This window comes from Caloenas nicobarica, chromosome 7 (assembly GCF_036013445.1).
Source record: "Caloenas nicobarica isolate bCalNic1 chromosome 7, bCalNic1.hap1, whole genome shotgun sequence".
Classification (NCBI taxonomy): domain Eukaryota; kingdom Metazoa; phylum Chordata; class Aves; order Columbiformes; family Columbidae; genus Caloenas; species Caloenas nicobarica.
This window is the reverse complement of record NC_088251.1, coordinates 29,816,836-29,841,718: the sequence shown is the minus strand read 5'-3', so window position 1 is coordinate 29,841,718 and position 24,883 is coordinate 29,816,836. Positions and strand designations below refer to the sequence as shown.

General features: G+C 38.4%; 1 protein-coding gene across 12 annotated transcripts in view; it reads left to right on the top strand.

Moving 5' to 3' along the window:
* Positions 1-24,883, top strand: part of LDB3 (LIM domain binding 3) — a 128,297-nt gene that overhangs the window by 16,879 nt on the left and 86,535 nt on the right. For 11 of the 12 annotated variants that reach the window (XM_065639102.1, XM_065639112.1, XM_065639110.1 and 8 more), the window contains one exon: positions 23,326-23,477. In XM_065639102.1, coding sequence (XP_065495174.1) covers positions 23,326-23,477 — 152 coding nt within the window. Of the gene's footprint in view, positions 1-1,086; positions 1,172-23,325; positions 23,478-24,883 lie in introns of those variants that run through there. The other variant, XM_065639104.1, reaches the window with a different exon arrangement.

Below are 24,883 nucleotides of genomic sequence, written 5' to 3'. Positions count from 1 at the left end.
AAGCCTCTGATGGAAAGAGTGAATAGATTATTAGGGTGCTGAGGACAAATACTGATATTGCCATGGTCTATGGTCATGTGGGAGACCCCTAACCTTGGCCCTTGGCATTCATCCTTGCTCCATGTGGGCTGGCACTCTGCTGTGTCCTCCTTCCATATGCCTGGGATGCTGACAGGGGCTCCCTCCCCTGCCTGCCTTTCCGTGCTCTACCCTGCTTATTCTCCCTCCCAGAGTCTGCCAGCCTTTCTTTGCTCCCAGCTTTCAAAGATGTTCAGATTAAGTATGTTGTGAGTGGAGGAGTAAATAGATGAAGGTTGCATTTGGAAAGTGAAAGTTACAGACCTTTCCATAAAGTGTTATAATTTCTTTTAGAACAGTGAAGGCAAAGAGAAAGAATATGCGGGGTGGAAGGGTGCAGGAAGGAGTTGGCTAAATAGGGCACCTTATGGAGGTTCACGTCTGCTCTGCATGTAGCTGTCAGGTTTCCTGTTAATCTGATTACATGTGTTTCTGTAATAAATAGTCTTCTTTGCACTATCTTGGGGAACCCAAGCTACAACTAAGAGCAGTATAATTTTTGTGTTGAGAGTAGAGTATATCTTCACTGAGAATTCCTGGAAGAGACTTTCATCCCTTTACAACCACACATCCCATGGCCTACAGAATGATGTTTTTGTCCTGTTCCTCAGCAACTACCTTTTCGTACTTTCTGGGCTTAAGTTTCTGCTGAGCTTTGCTTCCTCACCCTAGAAAATATTATTTTAGACTGTAATCTCCAACATTTTCTCTGAAGAAAATATGCTGATCATAGACAGTAGGACATGATTAATCATCTTTAAGAAAGAAATACAAGCAGATAGTGGTTGTGAACATTTCTGTTAGTTCTTCATGGCAAAACACAGGAATATGTGCATCTTGTCTAAGCCCATGTATCTTCTAAGGGTAACATCATTTACTTTATTGAATTTCTAGAAAACATTCTTTAGGTGACCTGAAGAAATAGGCAAGTGAGCAAAAGAGTTAAAAACCAACCAACCGAAAAAACCAGCCCACGCCACACCTGTTCTGCAGAGTAACAAGAACAATAAGTTTTTGTGGAAAATGTGTCCTGTGAATATTTGCATGTGTGTCCTAAATGCCAATGGAAAGACCCCAATGAGACATCAGAAAGGTGTGTATTTTCAACTCACACAGATCTAGTAATTTTATACAATATGATAACATGTTTCTAGCTTTGGGAGTCGGAGGTGAATAGAGTGGGAGGGGGAAACAAAGCAGAATAAACCTCCTGTAAGCTCTAGAGAATTGGTGAATTAATTCAGTTTTAGTTTCAGATCAGTTTCATCTAGGTGCAAGTCTAATCCCTTTCCTAGTAAGAATGGAAAGAGGTCTAGGGGTTGCTAATTTACATGAACAGGGTTGCTTGCTGTCTGGAAGAATAAGAAGTGAAGGACCATTGTTTTTTCCCAGTGCGTGTGACTTGTCATAGAGATTATCCCAGTTTGCAGGATCATTCCTGGCAACAATAACAAAAAAAGTGATCATCACTTCCACAATATTGAAGACATATTTGCAGAATGATTGACAAGATGAGGAGGTGGTATATGATTTCTTTGCATATCAAGGGACTAGCAGCGAATGAAACCAAAACTAGAACTTAGCTGCTTTATTTATCCCTTGAACAGGTGCAATACAAGCAGCTGCAATGAGATCTTTTATACATTCCACCCACGATTCCGTGGAGTTCATGTGTCCTAAAGACAACCTGGAAAGGAGACAGGACACTCTTGTACAGTATTGTATTTTAGAAGTACAGTGTGAGATGCTGATCCTTCCCATGAGGAAGGAATTCAAAGCTAGATCTGAATTTCTTGCCATTTGATAATATGGGTAGATGTCTTTTTCTCTTGCTACTCTGAGTCTTTAGCTCAATTGCTTAATTTGGTCTATAACCTTTTTTTGTTTTATTAAAACTCTTTGTAGGTCAGGAGACAGCACAAAGGAGTAGTTTTAATGTAACACTTAAAATTATTTGCTTTATAAACTGGACATTTGAGTTATATCTGAGGAAAGCATTGCTAAGAGGATTTATAAACAGGATTGATTTATTTATTTTGTCTATATTAAGATTTGATCCTACTCCACTGGTTTAGCAGAAAGTGGTTTAAGTCCTAATATTAAATGCATCTCCAAGCTTAGAAGGCCAAGGAAGAGCTCTTGCCTTGTATTTGATTGTTAAAGCTCTTTGTTCAGTGTGTAGATAAAGAGCTTAGGAAGAAACTTTCCTTGTTGATATTTAATATTAGGACATCCGCAGTGAATGTTCTGGCCTGGATGCCAGAAGTCCTTAGTTTTAATCTTCCCCCAAAATATCTGCTCTTGACTGCTGTCTGAGAGTAGTGGCTATCTAGCCCTTGCATCCACACTAGGATGACACTGTCCTGGGGTATACTAATGCTGTGAAGAGAGGCGTGTAGAAAACACTCTCTAAATTATATTTTTCCATTGCATAGAACCCAATTTTAAAATAACAAAATATGGATCAGGACCGAGCAAGAAAGCCCCCAAATTGCCAAAGTCTCTCTGAAAAAAAAAAAGAGGGTGCACGCCATCTTCCAAAGCTGTTCGTATCCTCTCACCATTGCTACAATTACATTAATGTGATACTCAGTAAAAATTCCTTTTCTCAATGTGCCATAAAGAGAAAAGCATTTTTCTGACTCAGTTCTAATACCTTAGAAGAGGTAATGGTAACCACCTTGAGGAAGTGAAGTTGAAACATCTAATTGTTTCTTAATATTTACTTGAATATTTTCATTTATTGAGTTTATATATGTTTAAAAAAATAAAATAAAGGAAATATAAAATGAAGTAAAAGCATGTTTGTTTAGAAAGATTTCAAATCCTGAGAACAGATGAAGGCAGTGGTGACTTGCAAAGTCCTTGGCACATTTTTAGTTGAGCTTAGTTTTACATTTTTAGATGGTATGCAAGAAGTGTTCGCCTCTTTTTTCCCTCCTGAATGTATACTGCCTGTGACCTGTGTGTTTATCTTTGGATGTAAGTGGCCTATAGAAAAATCTCCGCTGTGTTTTTTTTTGTATGCCTGTGATGAACAGGTACTCTTGAGATATATATATATATATATTAACATATATATACATATATTTCCTTTCTCTGTCATTTGTCATACCATGACTTACATTTTGTCCAGTTTATCTTGCCTTGCTACCAGAACAAGTAAAAATCCTTACTGTTTTGATGGTATCTTTTTACTTTTTTGTCCAGTTTCATTCATTTAGTATTCAAGAACATGGAGACTTGGATTTTTCTCCCAACTGTAGTGCTTTGTTTCTTTTTTGCTAATCTTTTTGCATGCCTTACCTATTTAGTTTTGTTGGCTGTGGGTGTTTTCTTCTCGGATGAGTTTACAAAACTTGCCCAGTAGGCTCAGCATCTCCGACTGAACTTCTGCACACTACTGACACCAAGGACAAACAGCCAATGGTTTGTGTCTTGTGACGCTTTCCTCTCTTCCTCTGGTTACTTGTATCGCTTTGTATTGCAAATAGGTTGCATTGTGACAATTCTTAATTTAATTAAGTAACATAACAGAGAGTGCCATGGCCTATAAGCTGCACTCAGAAATGGATAGTATGAATCTTATCCTCTGCTTAGCCTTGAAATACAGCTTTTGGTTCCTGTAATGCCTGACATTGTCTTTAAATTGATTGTCTTTTTCCTTTCTGCTCTTGCCTCTGACACTTCCATCTTTCATTCTTTATGGCTAATTTTCATTGCAAAGACTAGTGAGAGGCAGAGAGAGGCTAGGACAGGTCTTTAATTTTTGATTAAAATATACATTGTCTATCTTCTGATAGGAGAACACCATGTTAAAAATGATGTGGTGTCCTTTTTTTCTAGCTTCACTCCAACCTGCTCTTATCCTTAGTCTTACCATAAAGATGGCGGTTTAGATCCTCTAAGTAGAAACCCAAGTAGGGAATAATTACAAGACTAGAAAAACTGCAGCAATACTGGAACTGTATGCATATATTCCAAGATAGTGAGGTTTTTAGCAAGCTGTGTGTATACTAAGTGATATCTAGGATGCATGTGGAAATGACTGGTAACTTTCACTATCCCTGTCTTCAAAGTATTCGTCGATATCCTGCTAGGACTGGGACAGTATAAGTTTGGGTTGAGTAATGTCAAGAGAAATGCCAGGGTCAAATCTGAAACAAGAGAGAGCACTGCAAGCCTATGTTCTGGCACAGGAACATAAGTTTGAAGTCTCGCCTAACCGCTGTCCTTCAGTAACAATCTTCCTATTCTAACGAACACAAGCTTAATGTATTTTAACTTAAACAAGGAAGTTGAAAGCTTGGAGAATAAATAGTCCTATTTTTGCTTCAGTTTTTGTTTACAATATTTGTATAGGGGTTTAGAACAAAGATTATTTATTTTGTGTTGATCAATATGTTATTTTAAATACGTTGTGGTGTTGGTAGCAAGAAGTAGTGTTTCCCAATAGGGGTAAAATAATCCTAACCAACCAACAAAAAATGCTATTCAAGTCATAAAAGTTTAGGTAGAGTACAATTAAATAATTCTTTTGGTTTCACATACTTCGTACCAAGTACTGAGTCTCTGTGGCATGGCCATTTCCAAATGTCAAGTCTCCTCTTTCCTTTTTTTTCTTAGTTTTATCAAAGAATGAAAGTATTGACTGAGCGAGATGCTATTGTTGGCAAGCCTTTGATGGACGCTCCTGGAATTTCATTGCAGGAGACATGACTTCTGTTTTATCTGAAATCTCACTGGCTCTTGATGACAGACAAATGCTGTTTTTAGCCTTGCACTGAAGGTCAGGCAAATGACTGGTTTCCAAATAGAGTAACTGAAGGTACTGGAACAGATTTATTCCTGGTATAATTCCACTGGTTCTATGAAGTTACAGGGGAAACATATTTATCCAGAGAGCCTTATGAGTTGAAGGATAACACTGCTGTTCTCAATCACTTGTGTATAAACGGAGGTTGGAAAACATTGTTTAATGTAAAGTTAAAAGTCCTTCTGTAAGAGAAATGCTACACTCAGTAAGATAAGACTAATAATTTTACCTGGTATAAACCAGCATAACTCCATTAAGGAGACTGAACACCATAGAATGTGGTATTTTTTCTAATATATGAGAATCTAGCTCTAGTTTTTTAATCAGAGGTGAGGTTGAGGTTTTCTGGCTGTGTATTTTTCACAGATCTGTAATTTTAGCTATAGCTTTGGCATACCTCAAGTCTATAAGCTGACTATCAAGCAGACTGGTTAGATATTTCCCTTTATTTTTACAAGTTATCCATGACCTTAATTCATACACAAAACCATACATTGATTTTGCAGATGGATCAAGAAAAGTCAGGAGTAATTTGTGAAAAAAACCCCTAGATATTGTTGTACCATTGCTCAGGTATTAGAAAAGGAATAATAAATAGCTTTGTAGAATGACATTGCAAAGACCAAAACTACTAGAAGCTATGAAGAATTTCTGATAGGAGAAACTTCATTTGCATGGATCACAACCACATGGAGTGTTTCCGACTCGTGAAAACAGAGGAGCATATACATGCTTATGGCTGCAAGAAGTGTATGTGTGTCAGCAGGGAGGTGTTGCTGTGCCTAACAAGGGAGGGCTTTTCATCTCCTACTTTGTCAGAGTGAATTGCTCAATCTCCGTTGAGGATGTATAAAGTTAGAGATGCAGAGAGATACTTTGGTTGGGAAAAGCTGTCATCTGCTATGCCACTTTGTGCTTGAAGGACTAGGAGTATGTTGATTACCAACAGCCTGTGACACTGGGAGTTGGTGCAAAAATTCAAGATTAACTTTTACAAAGAGAGCATTATTGAGAAGGTAAAATAAATGTAAACTATGTTTTACATTTTGCAAAATAGCTGCAAATATAATTTTTACAGTTCTGTGGCAGAAATGTATCTCTTAAAGCTCAAACAGCATGTTTTAATACGTTGATCTTACTTTTACCAAGAGGTTACACTTCAATGAGCTTTTCCTTTAGAGATGGCAAAAATGTTTCTTTAATGACAGAGACCCTGATGAGCATGAAGTACAAACAACTGTTTCCATGAAGAGGCAGGATTTCTGCAAATTCAGTTTGCTTTAACTAATGCTATATCCTGATGGCTCTGCTTTTCCAAACCTTTCACAACATATGCTCTTTTTAAATCCATCAAACAATCCTGCGCTCACCCTATACCCTACGTTCTAATGTCAAAGCAAATCTCTGTTCTACTTGTGGCACCTGCCGCAGCACATACTTCAGCTGCTTTAGGGTAGTACTGAGCATACCACCATACTTAAAGTCCTGTCAACACAGCTGTGATAAAGACCCTTTAGAAAAATGTATAGCTTCACCCTAAAATATTTTATCATAACTCATAAGGGAGAATTAATTGGCATTTAGTTCTTGCAATGATTTGGGTTAGTGCCCTTCTTGAAACAGGGCCACATGCATAAGAGGAATAGGAGTATTTTTGTTTTTAACAAAGCAAAACAATTTCTGTTGCAAATAAACTCCCATTTTTTAAAATAATACGTAAGGCAGACAACATATTAGTACATGCCGTTGCACTGAATACTCCTAAGTCAGCCTTTGGAAATATTTGCCTGTATTTCTAATTACCATTATGGCTTCAATTACAAGTTTGTAACAAAAACAGATTAAACTTCGTGTATTATTACCAACAGTTCAAATGATGGGTTAAGAAAATGGTGCATTATAATATTACCACCCACTATGGCAAACCTGTGCTATGGATTGACAAATACTTTGTCTGTAGTTCATGCAGAAACACCCAGATCCCTCAGCCTCACTGGCATGTTACATGTTATGACTGGATTTGAGTGTGTGCTCTATCTACACATGGATGATGTTTCCCAGTTGATTGTTATATCTGTTACATAAAGCTATAAAGGGAAACAAGAGATGTTTTTAAGGGGAAAAAAAAAGTTACTTAGTATTAATTGATGTTTACATCAGAATTTTCTGTAGTCATCCCTTCTTCCCACTGAGATAAGTATAGAACTCTGAAATGCAAAATCCAGTCTCTCTTAAATCCATTATATGTTTTTGTGTTTGTGTCTGTGTTGTTTTTTTGGTGGTGGTGGTGTTGGCTGGTTGGTTGTGGGTTTTGTTTGTTTGGTTTTTTGTTTTTAATGGGACTCTGTGCTTCATAGGTTTGTCCTGACAATTAGTTGCTTAAGGGAACTGCAGATAAATGTATATGGATCCTTTTGATCCTATGGACCATTCTCCTGACTTTTTGCCACTGCCATGGGCTTGTTGTCTGTATTCTGCCAACACAGGCATCTTCAAACTTTGATTTCTGTGGTTTAGGCTTATACATCATTTAAAAAATGGCAAAGATTGTGTGCTTTGAGTGTTCACTTCATATACTGGAGGAGAAAAGGACTGTCTGGTACAAAGAGGCAGGTGCAAGATGGTGAGTTAGGTGTGAACCCTGCCTGTGCGCTCATTTGTGAAGTGAGTTTGCTGTGGCCCGAGCCATGGTCATCAGAGCGGGGTTCTCAAAGATAAAGGTGAGATGAACTTATAAGTTGTTAGTTTTGATAAGAAGAGCCAGGAGGTTGCTCTTCAGGACAGAAGGAAACAGGGACATGAGCAACGAGTCTGCCCACAATCCTCCGTTTTACTTCCGTATTCATAAAACCAACAAACGTTAATATAAAACTGTAGGTGGAATAAAAGAGCTTTTAGAACTCTATTGTAAATTCAAGGTATGTGTTTCAAATGCTATTTGAGATTAAATCATTGATATTTTGCCTGAGGTGAAAATGCAGACTCTGATTTACCACTGCCAGGTAGCTGTGCAGTCATTTGTAGTGCTACAGCGCAGATAACGGAGAAACCGAAACACTTGCATTTGCACTGAAGAGAAAAACTTTGTGCTAGGTAATAGGGAATTGAGGCCATAATATTTTTTCTGTGCTAAAGCCTTATTTGTAATGTGTTGACAGACAAGGCAGAAAAATAAAATCCCAAGAGAAAGAAGTTCTCTGGTCCCCCAAGCAAACAGGCTGAGGCCACAGGAGGAATATGCACAATGGAATTAATTTCCTGCATGGGACTCCTTGACTCATAAACTTCCACAATAGCTTGATCGACACCCTACTTGGGGAAGGTACTTGTAATCATGCTGTTTCAAAAGCTGTTAATCTTAAAGCAGTTCTGTTCTTTGCCCTTCCTTCTTTAGAAGGATTTAACCACTTTTGATATTCAGACATTCAGATTTTCAGTTCTCCATTCTTTGTGGTGTGGTGGGTTTTTTGGTTTGTTTTGAGCTTTGTGTGTGTGTTTTGCTTGGTTTGGTTGTTTGTTTCTGAAGGCTGATTATCAGTGTACCTACTAATACAAGCACAAGACTTTCTAATTGTGCACTGATCTAGCATACACAGCACATGGCCTTCTTATCAGTCTTTATATAAGATGGGCATGACTTTGTCTCATATCTGAGTTACAGCCAGCAAAAGCTCAGCTTGAGAGCCTAGTGCTTTTTCTCTCTGGACTATCACATTGCACATTCTTACAGAGTCATGCATGATAAAAAAGGATAAGTGGCCTCCAAAGAGACGCGACCGATACCTTATTGTCTGTGTAGCTTTTACCTCTGCGCTATCACTGCAAATCTCTTCACAGAGGCTGCAACAGATGCTAGAATTATTGCCTAGACTGCAGGGCAGAGTAGCATAGAGCTTGAAATCCGTGCTTTCATGTCAATTCTGTTGGTCTGTGGTATTCACACAGAGCAGCAGAGTTAGATGAGATGATGTTAGATGTTTTGAAGTGGAGAGTGAAGACAGCATCTTGTTTTCCTCTGGCATAGCCAGAATCTTGTAAAATAAGTTTTCTGTTTTTCTTATGTCTCAGTTTCTCCCTTTTTCTATTTATATTTTTATTAGGAACTCATTTTAATACCTGGATGATTTCTTTATACAGGTCTTCTGTATCACGTGCCCAAAATACTGCTTGATGTCTTGTTTGTCACTCTGTGAAAAATATTGATTCTTTATTTGCAATACTGGTATTACCCTAAGGTATGGGACCAGTGAAGGTCTGGGCCCCATTATGCTGGGCACTGTACATACATGGAAGAGAGACATCAGTGCCTTGCTGTTTAAAACTAGAGAATTTCCTGAAATTTCTGGTGTCTCTCCTCATCAGAGTAGACAAATAGCTAGATTAATCTAAGCTTACGTTTACATTTTCTCTGTGTGTTTGATGCATATAGCTTCAACATTAGCTACTGTTTATGCTTAATATTTCCCTACCCAGCCTCAGAAGTCTCTCCAATTTGATAATAAAATTTTGGTGGTAAAATGCTATTTCCAGGAGTGACTCCATGTTAAGGCTGAATAATAGGAGTGTTTTTCTAGTTCTGACTTTGGATGGCTGTTGAACAATAGCATCATTATGAAATTGTTACTTTCTAGGTATAGAATAGGAGGTTAATGTCACTGTGTGGAATAGAAATTACTTTTATATGAATGTATGCTGGACTAGGTGTGACCCAGAAGACTTATTGGTATGATCTAGAACTGTGAATCCTCTTTTCTGAGGATTTTTTGTAGAAGATACTTAGGAAGTGGAAGCAGAAGGTAGGAGATTAGTTTGTCTCAATCCTGGAAATGATAGAAAAAGGCAGAGAGGAAGGCCATTCAGAAGAAAATGCCTGTCACTAGGTGAGAGAACCAGGTGGACATAACCTATGGTACTATGTAAAATATGTCTAGTAAAAGTTTGGGAGCATCTTTGGACTTTATTAGGCAGATACATGTAAAATGTATATGTTACTCCCATATCATATGTGTATGTAATCTCAGTCTCTTGAAGAGCTGTATAATTCTATACATAGAAGACCCATTATAGGATAAAGAGACATTACCAGTACAGCTTCATTTGGCACTTCTGTCTGCCCCAGGAATCTCCCCAGCTGCCCAATAACCATCCAAGCATTCTTAATTTTCCTTTATTTCTGCTTCTTTGTATCTGAAACAAAAGCTTCCTGTTGTTAAATAGGTGCATATTCACTTTAAGAAATGTTTTCTACTGCCATTGCAGTTGACATAGTCTTGATGTGGAGTACATCAAAGTTCCATCACTGACAGTGATTAAATATTTTTCTGCAAACATGATTCATGAGACTAAGCAATTTTCTTGAACAAGATTCTGTGAGAGAAGGAAGGCAATGAAAAAAGGAAACAGATGAAAAATAAAGTCTAGGGAGGTTGGGAGCCAGTCATCCACTAAGTAATCTCCTGATTTAAGAGGGTTTAGAGAAACTTGGCCACGATCAAACTCTGACAACATACTAAAACTCCAAAACACCTACCAATTTTGTTTGCATGTGTGCGTACAGCATTGAAAAATATTACTGTAAATATAATGCTGCTTAGAACAGAGAACTTTCATAATTCCATCAGTCATAATTCTGGCTGGATCTGAGATTTGTATGTTGGCATTAGGGAATACATCAATCTTCTTTAAAGACATTTTTACCTTTTGCAGTCTAAAATGTCACTTTAACCATTCAGTGGCTTTTTTGATGACAAAATAGAATGATGAAACTCATTGTCCTGCAGTTTAGCTAAGTCCTGATTTGAGATCAAAGTGGAGGATTAACTTCTTTTCTACATGTTCCTTTCATTCCCCATTTTTATCAGGCAAATAATGGTTTTACTAACAGCAGAAATCCCTCTTAAAGTAATGATCATATTTTGTCATCTACACAATTAATTATTAAGCAATTCATTCCATGCCAGATGAAGGAAAAAAGACTGACTGAGCACAGAAAGGCAGACCACCTTAGACTCTGAAATTCCTTCTGACTTTCCTGCTGCTTCTTCCAAACCACTTATTTTGACATGCTCCACTGCAGAAGTTACAGTGTCTAAAGCTGCCAAGGAAAACACTGTTAAGCCAAATTCTGTACTTGATTGCATTCCTTCCATCGACTTAAATAGATGTCCTGTGAACATTTATTCCATAACAAAATATGCAATCAGATTATCATAATTAGTGTATTTACCCTGGACCAGGAGAGGAAAATTCCTAATTTGGACATGCAGAATTTTGAAACTCATTGTGGCTAGAAGTGTAGCTCACTACAACCTCTGCTTCCAGTGCTTTTGAGTGAAATGTCTGAAGTTACCAAAGAAGCTGTTAAGGAAGTTTAGACAGTCTATATTTCCTAACAGAAGGGAGGAAAGATAAAAGCACAGCTCTGGAATGAAAGTGAAGCACCCTACAGAATAATTCTGTTACACCCAAGCTATGTCTAAGTTACACAGCTTGGTGATCCACAAGGAGCCTTGCTCTGAATCAAGGATGAATGAATATCTTAAACTAAGAATCAGAACCACATTAATTTAGACAAAGCCTAGCTAAATATACTAAGCAGGCTAATGATGATTTTTCACACATAATTTATGCAACTTAACCTTTGTTACTTAAGAAATTTTTTTAGATAGGAATATGTGAGCCATACCCTAAGCTCCTAAACCACTGATCATGCTGCCAAACTGGTAGAAATCTTCATGATTCACTGTTACTTTCCTTCCAAGTATAATTAACTACCTGAAAGAAATAAGAATGTACAGAGGAGTGGGAGCTGGAGGAGTATATGTAGGCAGCATGCTCCAAGGCCTTACCTGAAACACTATTAAAACCTGCACACTCTGGAAGAATACTAATGCCTTAGCTTGGTGTTGCTTACACCAGTAAACGGTGAACATCAAATCTAGATGAGATAAAGCAGGAGAGAAACAGACTACCCAAAAAGGAATTGACAGAAACATTGTTCCCCAGGTTAACAGGTAAATGTATCACTAACCAGCAATATCAGTATCACAGGCAAATCTGCAGGCTGTGTTTTGCGGCCACATTTTGGTTAGACAGAAAGTGTTCATTTGCACTTGATGGTTGCCCTCTTTGCTGTCTGTAAGTAAGAGATGGAGGTTTTTCACTGGACCCTCTGGAACGCAGTACAAAATAAAGTTTTAAGAATTTGAGATACACCTTACTTAGCATTCCTGGTGCAAACTGAAAGCTCTCTGACCCTCACCTGTTGATGACCAGAGTGAGCAGCTCAGAAGGTGAAAGGCTGTCCACAGTAGCATGTCAGCTGGATAGCAAATACTGATCAGGCTTTTCTTCCTGCCTTAACACCTTCTGCGCCAGTTACTGCTCATGGTCTTTGCACATTGAAATCCCTGTCCACACACATGTGCTGGGTAACCCCTCCTGGAATTCAAAACCTGTCATCAGAGACAACAGATCAGCTTGTCCACAAGGGACTGCTTCTCTGGGCACCTTAAAGACTGGTAGGTGAATGTTGACAGAGTAGGTGTTACTGGTGGCAATGGGTCTAAATGTCATCCTTGTTACAATGGTAATTAAGTAAGTTCTTCTGTGAGTGTCAAAAAGTTTCTAGTTTTTCTATTGTGGAAGTAGTTCTATTTTTCTAACAGCGAATATGCTGCTGAGTGGATTGGTCAAGGAAACATCCTTTACCATTTTGGAGTACTCTAGAGGGACTGGGAGTTTAAATAATTTCCCCTCTGCAAAAGCTAATTCAGGCTGCTTGAACTATATACTCTGCTGAATTAGGAATCACGAGATCACAGGCTCCTGCCTTTATCTGGAACGGAAATTCCCCAAGAACAGCTTTGCTGGTCATGGCTGGGAATTTTTGAGTCAAGTTTCAGCCCAAAACTTGGACATAAAAATAGAAGACGTGTTGCAATGAAGTTTGAGTGGCATTGTTTAGATCTTCAAATGCAGGTCAGTTTAAATTAAGACCTATTCATCATAGGCAAATTAATATTAACTAGCTGGAGTCATTAATTTCTTAAATCTCTTTCTAAATAACCTGCTTATGGCTTCTACATCAGCTTCTGGCTTTTCAGATTTATGGAACATTCTTGTTAAAATCTTATTTCAGTGAGCCCTTCTTTATGTTGCCTTTTCTTAACTTAGCAGTATTTCGAGTTGTACCTTTTAGGATGTATTGGCTCATAAACAATATTGATGTTTAATGAAGACTTCCTATAAACTTTCAGACCATAATATCTTTCTCTTTTGTGTAATGTTTTAGAAAAGATTTTTGCTTCAGATTCTTCCTAGGAAATGGTGCAGATTAGGAAGGGAAGCTGATGAAGCAGTGCACTGTGAGGAAGGAAGACTATCAGTCCAGGTTACCTTTGTGTGTAGCACATCTAGCTGATCTGACTTCTTTCTGAGCAGAAATAAGACAAGCTTGTGAGCCCTAGATTAATGTAGGAGACACTCTGTCAGGATTTGCTTGGCCCTCCGTCTCATCACAAGCTTGATGGTGGCTAGGGAAGAGGAGAAATCAAGCAGGTAAACTGTTATGGTCATGAAACCCACCCATGTTGCATTAATAGTTGAACAAAAATACTGTATCTTTCTCAATAAATGATACATTTTCCATCTTATTCATTGGATTTTTTTTCGAGTCTGAAATAGCCTTTAGCTACAGACAGTACTAATGAGTTAAAACATTTCATTTCTATTATTTCACTTGGTCTGTAAAAAGGAAGCCATTCTAAAGTCACATAAAAATTGGTATTGTAGAGTATATGGAGAATAGTATATGGGAAAAAAAAAGACAAAAACACATTTTGAAAACTTTTCAGCTTAATACTGCTACATGCCCTGAAGCCACTGTAAGATGTGTGGGAAGGTACTCAGCTGCATTTATGCAATAGAAGATTATAAAGCTGATGGATGTAAAGTTCCCTTAGAGAGATGCTTTTATCTTGAGAAAACCATATATGTCACTGGCTTGCACTTTGTCAAATACAATCTGGGATTTTTTTATTATTATCTGCAAGCTTTAAGTGGGAAATTTTTGAAGATTGCTGTACCCACCACTGTAGTGGGTTAAAACACCCCAAACCAGTGATGGCATCATCACTCTATAAATAAAGTTCAATCCTTGTCCTCAGCGGTAGCCAAATCCCACCTTAGTCAAGATAAAAAGAGGTAAAACAAGCTGCTTCCTTTTTTAAAATTCAGATTGTGTTGCTTTTGAGTATTATTTTGATACTCTTCACAATCTTCAATATAGCGAGTTTTCCCTTTTAGATTCGAAATTATATCAATATGTTCAAATTGTTCCCTGTTAAGCAAATCTGATTCCTGTGGCTTCACAAGGGAAGTAGCATTTGTATGTTTGATTGAAAAGCCAGGAGAGCAAAGCTTAACCTATTACATTTTAACAGGTAAAAGAAACATCCTCAGTCTCTACAACTTCCCTTGCTTCCTGAAACATCCAACGGTTTATGTACCTGTTAAATGTGTCAAGACTCTATTTTACCTGCAACATCTTTACATTTCCAAGGATCCTGTGGCGATACCTGGCAGGATGTCATGTTATGCGCTCAATGTGATGCATCATATTACAGACAAAATTTGCATGGCACTTTCTCAGGGGAAGTTTGCTTCTGCTCTTTTTTATTCACTTGGATCTTGACAGGAGTTCTTCACTCTCTGAAGTTTGAAGCCTGTGCTTTTGTTTATTCTTTCACAGAGCATGCATGAATGCTTCAGGTACGGAACACTTATTTTTGTGGAAAAGGATAGTGTTTAATGAGTAATTGTTGCTATATGGTGGGTGGTTAATGCTGGACCATCCAATTGAAGCAGATTCACATTGAGCAATATGGCCTCTTAAGACCTTAGATGCAAAAGTAATGGCATGATGCAGAGTGTAGTTCCTGCAAATTTAGTTCCGATTCAACATCTGTGTCACTGTGAACATGTGCTACATTTTGTCTTCTTTCATACAGATGCCGTTCTGTGTGTGCTATACTATTCTAGCATCTGTGGGCAAAGCATGGAGTTGAATACTATATATTGCTGGTTTAGGGACAGGACTCCTATTTGGTGTGTTAAAGTGGCAGTTTGTGTTTTAGTGATCATAGGAAGAATTACTCCCCTGGTATTCTAGTGGCTGGAAACAAAAATAACACAATAAAGAAATGCACATTTAAAGAACAGTGAAATGTAAGCTGGTGTCAATGTAAGAAGCACCAAGCACCCTAATTTACAAACACAGTAGCAGAAGAGTCACCTATACATCAATCAAACTGTGCTAGAACCTCAGGACTTTGACTCAAAGTCAAAGCTATTTTAAGTTGCTTAATATCAGAAGTGGCTGCAGGCCAAAACTGCCAAACTGAAACTCAGTGTTGTCTCAAATGCCCTTTTAGTCAGGCCTTATTGTTGCTGAACCACTCAAAAGCCTTTCAAAGTATAAAGCAATTTGGTTATAGTTATATACAGTGAAATACATTAAGCAGAATGGAACCTGAAAAAAAGAAAATCATACTGTAGTGGCTAGTAGCAAATACATGAACCCCTCGGTTTGTTGCTTATGCATGTACAGGAAGACAACACAATTCAGTATGCATGAGGAGGTCAAAAAGCTGCACAGAATGTAGAATTCAAGATAACTGTGAAAATGTGGAAGGCAATATTGATAACTGAGATCTGTCTACTTGAAACACAAAGAAATACCCCACCTTACAAAACTGCCTTAAAATGAATTAAAATTTGAAAAAGAGAAGTAGGGAAGTAGAAGGGGAACCTTTGAAGAAACTTGGTAGTTCTGATCCTGAAAACACTTAGAAGCTGAGTGCAACTTTGCTGCAGGTTGTTGTCCTGGGCAAGAAGACAGAACTGCTCACATACACTGGGCTGCCAAAATAGTAAGGATCAGTACTTCACTTATAGTCTCAACTGTGATTTGCATTAAGGTTATTAAACTCTTTGATACCAAAGAAGAACTTACTCGCTTGTTCCTTAAAAACTTGCCATAACAAGACAATCAACATCTATAATTATATGACTCACCTCTTCTTCCATTTCATTTCTGCAAGATACATAGGCACATGCTATCTTGGCAGAGGATGTGATGCTGAGAATAGACTGAATAGATCTATCAGTTGGTTTTAGATGAAGACTGGGAGAGGGGAGATTATTGTTAGTCAAACCATACAAGATTTAGAGAGATGCATAGTCTTCTACCTATGCCAACTCACCCTATTAAAATGCTACATCCACATTTTAACTATCATCTGTATAGCTGGTATACATAGACTAGTCATGCTTCTAGCAGGCTAAGTTGCAAAACCCAAAACTTTTTTTTTTTTTTTTAAACAAAGAATTGACAATTTTTCAGTCAGATAATATAGAGTTGAGGCAAGAAATGGAATTATTTTCCTTCAAACAAGGGACGGGAGCATTCACAGTCACTCTCAAAAAATCCTCCAAAGCCTTGCCTAGGGCAATCCTCTAAGCCCTACTCCCACATTTATACAGTCCTAAAATTACATTCAGCCCTTTGAAGGCAACCGCGAGGCTGATGTGGCCTCCAGTGAAAATGAGTTTGGCACCCCTGCCCTAAGCATTGCCTGTTTGCTTCCTTTGATTTCTAAGCTGAAAGTCTTTTACATTTGGCTTATTTTCATCACCTGGGTCTATTTAGTTTGTCAAGAAGGGCTTGCTGACTGTCTTCTTCCTTGAAGAGCCTATGTACTGTGCATGAGCAGCAGCCCTGTAAAGGCATTCAGCAGAAGGAAAACTTCTGGTGTTATTTGAGGTGCTATCACTCTTGCATGGCCTGGCATACCCGAGGCTGAGGTAAGTTTGATAGCTCAAGTGCCAATAGCCCTTCTGTTCTTGCAGTACAGCGTGTCCTGAATTGCAAGTGACTGGCTGTCCCACAAAATCTCTGTGCTGCTGTGACATTGTGGCTCCTGGTACCCAAGAGAGGTAGATTAAAGCTATTTTGGGTGTTCTCACATGTATTGTAATCTCCGTAACTACAGATGAAGAGACCACTTCAGAATGTCTCTGCAGCTAGCCAGTTCAGCTCTGTTTTATATAAATGGAAGCTCTTCAAGGTGTCAGTGGCACATTCTGCAGATGCCCTGAGCATTCATCTAAGGCAGGTTTTGTTGTCTCATTAAAAACAAACAAAAAGGCTGGCAGTAAATTGAAAACAGTGACGCATTTTGTTCAGGAAAACGATGGCTGCAAAAAGGAAATTTTCTTTAGGTTTCATTAGTGATATATGCAAGGACTTTAATTTCAATTTTCCCACGGTCCTCTGTCTTTATATTTAGTTGGTTTTGCTCAGCTCTCTTAGCTGACACCAAAACGTATAAAAGGCATCGTCAGAGACAGTGGGGTTTGCTCTATGGTGTAGGTTATCTAGGATGTTTCTTTCTTCATTCCTGTTTTATGCCTTTTGGCAAAGTGTCGAGTGAAATGGTGAATTTCTTGCCCGATGACTTATCCAAGTGGGATTTACTCTTTGCATTTTTTCTTGTCTGGAGTAGTCTTCTGTTTTCTAAGAAAACCCACGATTTTCCCTTTGGAGCTGTTACACATTTATTGTGGGGACAGCAATGGGAAGTGTCTCATTTAGGAAACAATAATATAAATTTCCCCAATTACCTTGTTCACAATAAGAAAGGAACAGATGTCTCTAGTCCAGAGAGAACTACTTGGATTCATATGAGCCTTCACCAGTTCGGCGTAACTGCTCTGTGGTGGGATTTCAAAGCATGTCTCTCCTTTCAGCAGGTCATGCCTCTGTGCGTAAAAGGAAGAAGTTTTTGCTGCCGCTCCCAGGCATTGTGAGCCTCAGTGCTTAGAAAGCCTAGGAAGGTTTGTTGGAAGCATCTATACAAAAACCCACTTGCAAAAATTTAACAGAGGGCTATTTAAATGCTGTTCTCTCCAGAAAGGAAAAAATCTCCTATTTTCTAGTGATTCTTGGTGTCTGTCCATTCCTTTTCTTGTAATAGTATCCTGTAGTCTCTGATAGCTGATAGCTTATGTCCTGTCTCTGATTTCTAGCCTGACTATGGAAAAGGAACACTTTCTTTTAAAATTTTCTTCTGTCCCAGAGATCCTGAAGAGGAGAGGATATTAATTCCCAGTGCTTTAGCATATTTCTAGTTTTATTGAATACTTGATTCTCTGAAATGTTGTTCCTGAATGAGAAGAGGAAAGTATAACTCATTGATTTGAGGGTTGGGGTCAGGCATAGTTCAAGTCCTGGAAAAAGAGGCCCTGACTAATGCTGCAAGCTAAGATGTTCTCAGTTGTGTAGGCTTCGCTATGTATTTTTGTCTGTCTTGTAAATTAGGAGTTCCTTGGGGTAGGAAAACTATGTCCATCCATCTGTTTATACAAGTATTCTCGTTAGTATTTTAACACTCAGCCACTGACATGCTGCCTGATCCCTGTCTGTCCCGCTTTGCAGTGGAGCTGAGGAGGCTTGGTGGGAACACGTGTGGTGCAGCAGCTGCACTTTGTACACTGCTTTCCAGAGCTCCGGCTAAGCAGTATTTACTGTGAACCCAGTGCAGGCTTATTTTTTAGGGTGCAGCTGTCACTGTTGTACTATATATTCACCTACTATACAGCTCTGCTCACTACAGAGTGCAGTAAGAATTCTCTGTAGTACATTAAAAGCAACATGTGATACTTCCAGCCCGCCCACTTGCTCTAAGCTGGGGATATTGGAAGTCAAATGTCTGCCTTGTAGGAAATTTGTGAGGGCTCCAAATGAACATCTCTGAAGCAGCAAGTGTTTCGCTGCTTTTCTGAGAGAGGTGAAAAATTCTTGGCTCTTTGAGATAAGTCTGTGCTTGAGCTTGAGGCACTAAAGAAATACTATTAAAATTAGATCTTAATGTCAGTGGTATTCTGGCTTGGATTCTGTAAATCAATTGGCAGAAATAGCTATACTTTAAATCTCTGGCAAACATCTCACTGTAGCCCTAAATAAAGGCATTTGCAACACTATGTTGTAATCCAGGACAAATGAGTTAAGGCTATTATAAAGGTTTTCTGAAATAGTTCTGTTTAGATCTTGCCCAGAGATGTTTTAAGAAAAAAACCATTGGAGATCAAATTGAAAAATGTGTATTTGACCTAGACAGCATTACATTCCTCTACTCAATGTTACTTTAGTTAGTAGAAGAGAGGCTGAGATGACAGCGAGCTAGAACTTACTGTGTAGACACTACTGGATTTGCAGTCTAATTCCAAGAGTTATTTAACATTCACCTTTCACTTAAAAAATATTTTTTAAAAACCTTTTAAAATAGAAAATAGTCACTAAAGATTTCACCAAGATACAGTGAGATTTTCTCTGTGAGTACTTAGCAAATTATTAGTAGATCAGAGATAAATTTTCAGAGTAAGGAAAATACCAACAGATAAACACTTTGCCCTCCATTCCTTTCTGCTGGATCTTTAAAAATTGGAACAAGATAGTCTCAAATGTGTCTTGACACTTCAGATCTGGCTGCTGATATATCTCCATCTGTATGCTGATATTTTGTCCCCAGCAATTACTGACTGTTCTCAATGTCTGCTGTAAAATATGCATGCTGTGGGTTCGCTTGAAAGCCTCACAGAGAAGCCTGTTTGCTTCTGACTAAAATAAGTATAATTTTGTACTTTGATTGGGATATTTTATACAGAGTATACATCCAGACTTTAATGATGCTTTCTACGTAAAGCTCTACAGAACCAAATGGTCTACATAACATACTCTTAGCCAGTGGGAAAACTGAGGGAAGTAATTTTTTCCTGTTATTTATTGTGGTTCTGAATTACAGATACAATAAACTACATCCATCTTTTATACTTGTGGGTCTTGCTATCTATGAAGCTTGGATAAGCTGACTTTTAGAGGTAAAGTGACATCAGTGCTATGCTGGCCCGTGACATGGGAACTGGAAAGGTAGAGCTGTATGACGGAATCCAGCACAGAATTTGTTACTGTTCTACTTAACTGAAGTAATGACTACAATCTCTTTCCGTTTCAAATAAAGGAACAGTGGCTGGTGAGCCATGACTGAGATGATTTCCTTATCTTTCCCAGTATGGTTGTCCTATAGCACTTTGCCTCAGAAAGAGTGTTGCAATGTAGTTAGAAACTTAAATAAATCACAAATTCAAAGTTACCTAGGACTTTTTGTTTGATAGATGCTTCTGATTAATATATTTTTTCATTTAGGTAGTGTTTTCCAAAACTGTTAGGCAGAAAATATCCCATTAGACTAGGTTAGGATGAGGGGCAATGGGCATAGACTGAAGCATAGGAGGTTCCATCTAAACATGAGGAGAAACTTCTTTACTTTGAGGGTGCCAGAGCACTGGAACAGGCTGCCCAGAGAGGTTGTGGAGACTCCTTCTCTGGAGACATTCAAACCCGCCTGAACACATTCCTGTGCAACCTGCTCTAGGTGAACCTGTTTTAGCAGGTGGATTGGACTAGATGATCTCCAGATGTCCCTTCCAACTCCAACCATTCTGTGATTCTGTGAAATCAGGTCACTACTATAACCGTCCTCAACCTCTAAATTTGCCTCTAATTCTAGGACAGTTGTAGTTACCTGCTGTATCTTTATTTTAAGATATGACATTTAAGTCTGGGGCTGCAAAAAGCAGAAATCAGAGAAACTGAGAGGCAAGTCGGGATGTTATAGCTATCTTAGAGTAGTCCCAAATCTTGGCTGCTTTATCCTTTCTGTGGAAGCTCTGGTTCTCTGGGTTTATTTTGTTTGAGGCATCACTGTGGAGCGGAAAGAAAGATGTGTGTGTTAAGTAAGAATTCCCAAATTAGGGCAGACATTTCACTTTCAGTAACTGGGTCGATGTTCAAAAACTAGTCTTTGTTCTTGATGAGCAAAAGAGGAAGTTCTCAGCATTTGGAACCAGCTGTCTGGAGACTGGAAGTATCAGCATCACACAGTTAACGTTCTGTGGCAAGAACTTGCATGTTTCATGTGGAGGTAAAAAGTGGTGTCTTAGAAAAGTGATATGTGAAGATTATGTATTAAAAAATCTTTATCAAGAAGGCTCAAGCCTTGGTGTCTACATGGCAGACAAACAGTTTATAGAAAAAGGCTAAACTGAGAATGGCTGAAGCATCCTGCCTGATGAATTCAAGTTGTACTGACTGTTTTATCTGAGTTTGGCTTTTGTTCACATTTTGCTTTTTCCTGACCTCTTATCTTATTGGAGATTCTGTTTTTTGACATGTTTGGGAGACTGACCAGGAAAGGGTCTTTCAGTAACTATACAAGGTATGCTATAGATGTGGGTATGCAAATAATCCATATTTTTATAGGCTTCTAGATTCTGTGTACTTAACACAATTAAAGTCAATCAAATGCATAGAAGTTAATGTTTCTTTAATAGGTTAGGAAAACTATGCTTGAAATATGAATCTCTTGTTTCTACTAATCTCTTTCTATGAGTGTGCATTAGACTGCAGAATAAAACGCAATCATTGAAACGACCACATAGTATTTCCCCCACTCCTCCGTTCCTTAACACTGCCATTATCAGTCAACACTGGTTTGCATGAGAAAATTATGTCTGTGGCTGTCCTTCACTCAGAAAACATAGAACTCTTATTGCTTTTTTCTCTAAAGTAAAGGGACAGAAAGCTGTCTCGTCTAGTCAGATCAGGTCTAGGATGTTAGTTACAGTGCCTAGTTCCAAAGTAGCTTCTGCTTTTAAGTAGTCTTCAAGTATTCAGGGTGCTGTGCTCTACCACCCTGATCCTAGAGCTTGTGTTCTAGTAAATTGGCAACTCCTATTGCCAGATCATGCTGTCAAAAAGACTGTCAGACTCAATACTGAGCCACTTTAATGGAGTGTTAAGAAAGATATATATATATATATTTATTTTTTTTTCCCCCCTTTATTTCTTCTTTGTCTATACCAGTGGAAGAGCACAAACAAGTAGTCTAGGGAGTTGCTTTGGAAGGACTTTTTTGGTATGAGTATGTACATATTTTTAAGTGTTTTGAGGTCATATTAGGGAATACAGGTTAAGGAATTTCACTTCGCGCTTGATGAGGAAAAGTGTTTGGATTTGTGTTGGGTTTTGGTTTCCTTAGGAATTTAACTTCAGAGTTTCAGCCTGGCTGGATTCACAGGGGAATTTTGGTTCATGATCAGACACATCTTTCTTTTCTGTTCACTCTGCTCAAGGAACAGAGTTGTTGACTCCAGCCTTTATTGTGGCATTTTAGATCTTCCTTGGGGGTTTTTTTAAAAGTGAGGAATGTAAAGAAGTGAATACCTAAAAACAAGAGCAAAGACCAATAGCTTATGTCCATACCCTTTAAATACTGAGTGCTGAGAGCAGAGGACTACTCTGCTGTGCTCACTACGGTTTGCCTGGCTGACAGTATGTGAAGGCTCTTCTGTTTTAGTTGGAGTTCCCTAATGGAGTCAAGTTTCATAAGTAGCTGTAATGTATCAATATCATCCAGATGCAAGCTGAGAGGGCTGTGTAAAATTGAGGTCAGGATGCTGTCAATTTGGAGAAAATGTAGTCCACAAGACATCTGGAGCTAACAAAATGTGATGCCATAGTGAATGACCAGAACTTCCGTTGTCTCAGTGTTGGGTTTGTAGTTGTAGCATTGTGGCTTCTTGTTTCTAAAAGTGCTGGTCTGTCTTTGGAGTGTCAGGTCCAATAGGTTGAGGAGGTCATCTCAGGTATGTAGTGATCTGTCTTGGTAATGGAGCTATAGTTGAATGTGGATAAGGTTAAGCGAAATAATTTACTATAAAGCTTGCTAGAAAAGAAACAAGGCATGTGCAAGGCCCCTCACACACATTCATTTTCTGTTTGCTTGATATAATGAATTAATTTGGGAAAAATGGCTTTAGGAGGAAAGATATTATAAAATCATGCAGCAGACAGTGATTTAGTAGTTTTCTACTCTGAGTAACGTCTCTATGTACTACTCCAATATAAATAATGATAAATATCCCCTTGAGGAAGAGGGAACCACTATATTGGGCTTAACTTCTCAAAACGGAAGTAATGAGAAGTAGACCTGGACCTTTGCAGAAACATGAGTTAACTTTGAGTTTGTTTAATTTCCATAAATTTTGTTGTTCCACCCATGTGATAATAGATACAGCAATAGCTGTATTATTACTGTATTTATTGTCGTATCTGTTACTCATTATAACAGACGAGGTTCTAAGGGACATGGTTTGGTGCTAGTTAGGTTGTGGTTGGACTGGGTCTTGAGGGTCTCTTCCAACCTAAATGATTCTATGATTCTATTCTATGAGTTCTGGGCAAATTCACTGTAGGTGCTTTGTGCACACAATTCTGATATTACTTTTTTTTCCTTTCTTTTCCCACACAGATCACCCCTGGCAGCAAGGCAGCACAGTCACAGATGAACCAAGGGGACCTTGTGGTAGCCATTGATGGAGTCAACACTGACAGCATGACCCACCTAGAGGCCCAGAACAAGATCAAGTCAGCCAGCCACAACCTGAGCCTCACTCTTCAGAAGTATGTTGATATAAGTTGAAGTCTTTGCATTCCTAAGAGTATCCTATGAAACCCATGAGTGACAGCTGTAGGTGTTTTATCTTGCCTGTGAGACTTACTCGGACTGTTCATGGTACAGATACGACACGAAAAGCCAAAATATACTCTGATTCTTGTAGAAATCAGCATTGATTGTTATAGAAATCATTATGGTGGATATGCTATGTGAGAGTATCTAGTGTATTTAGCCCGCTGCATACAAGTATAGTCCCATATCCATTCAGGCTTCTGTTAAAAAATAAATCCAACGGTGATGTTTCTTTTGCTTATTCCCATGTGGACATCACATGGTTTTGTTTTATCAATTTATGAACAACTATTCTAGAAGTGACCATTGTAACAAGTGTTATAAATGCATGGGAGGAACCTGCCATTCACAGAGTGAATAAATACAGCAGACTCAGAATGTGTGCTAGTGGTCTGGCACCTGCAAGTTTGAAGTGGCCTCTTTGCATCTGACAATCAGAAAGGTGTAGCCTGAGTGCAGGAAAGGAAGTCAGTAGAACATGGGGAGCGCAGACTTTCTCATAGAGATGTGATAAAAGTTGTCTTGCCATCGAGAAAGGAGAATCTCTTCACAGATAGGTCTCTCAACTTTTCCTTGTTAATGTCGCTTCCTTGTTAGGAAACTTGATCTCAAGTCAGATAACCTTGCACAGAGATTCTCTGTAATAGTTACGTTATTTTAAAACTCCATAATAATATAAAGCAAAGTAACTTATATTTTTATTGCATTGTGGAGAAGATAATTTTTACATGTTCTAGGCAAAGACAGAAAGCAGGTTGTAATGCGGAAGTATGATTTCTGAGAACATACCAGAAAATCTCATATATAGGAATGTGCAGTAGCAGGAACAGGCTGTCACCTAAGGGACAAACATCTTTAGCTGAGATTTTCAAGACAGAGCAAGGTACTCTAAAGCAAAACATATAGCTGAATTTCCTGTGTGGCTTTGTAAATATCAAGTTTATCTTTACGTGTGCGTTATAGATAATGTGTAAAATAAGTACACAATGTAGAAAGATACTAACAAAACTGAAACATGTTTGTTAGCTTCTGTGAGAACACTGGGTGGACTTATCTATTTCCTGGAAGAGAGCTTTAAATAATTCTCTTCAGATGTTTTAGTTTTTCTCAGAGAAAAGCCTTTGAGATGTTTCTCAAAAGGTGTGGTCTGTTTTAGTGAATGCATGGGGGAGGCAGGGAGATGCATGGAATAATTTCTGCCACCTCATACAATGTGCATGTGTGTCTCTAATGTGCTTGCTCAAGATTTTCAGCCATAATTAAACAAATTAAACAGATACCAGGAGCCTGATCCTAAGTGTACTGAAATGGGCCTTATATCAGAAGCCAGAAGAAAATG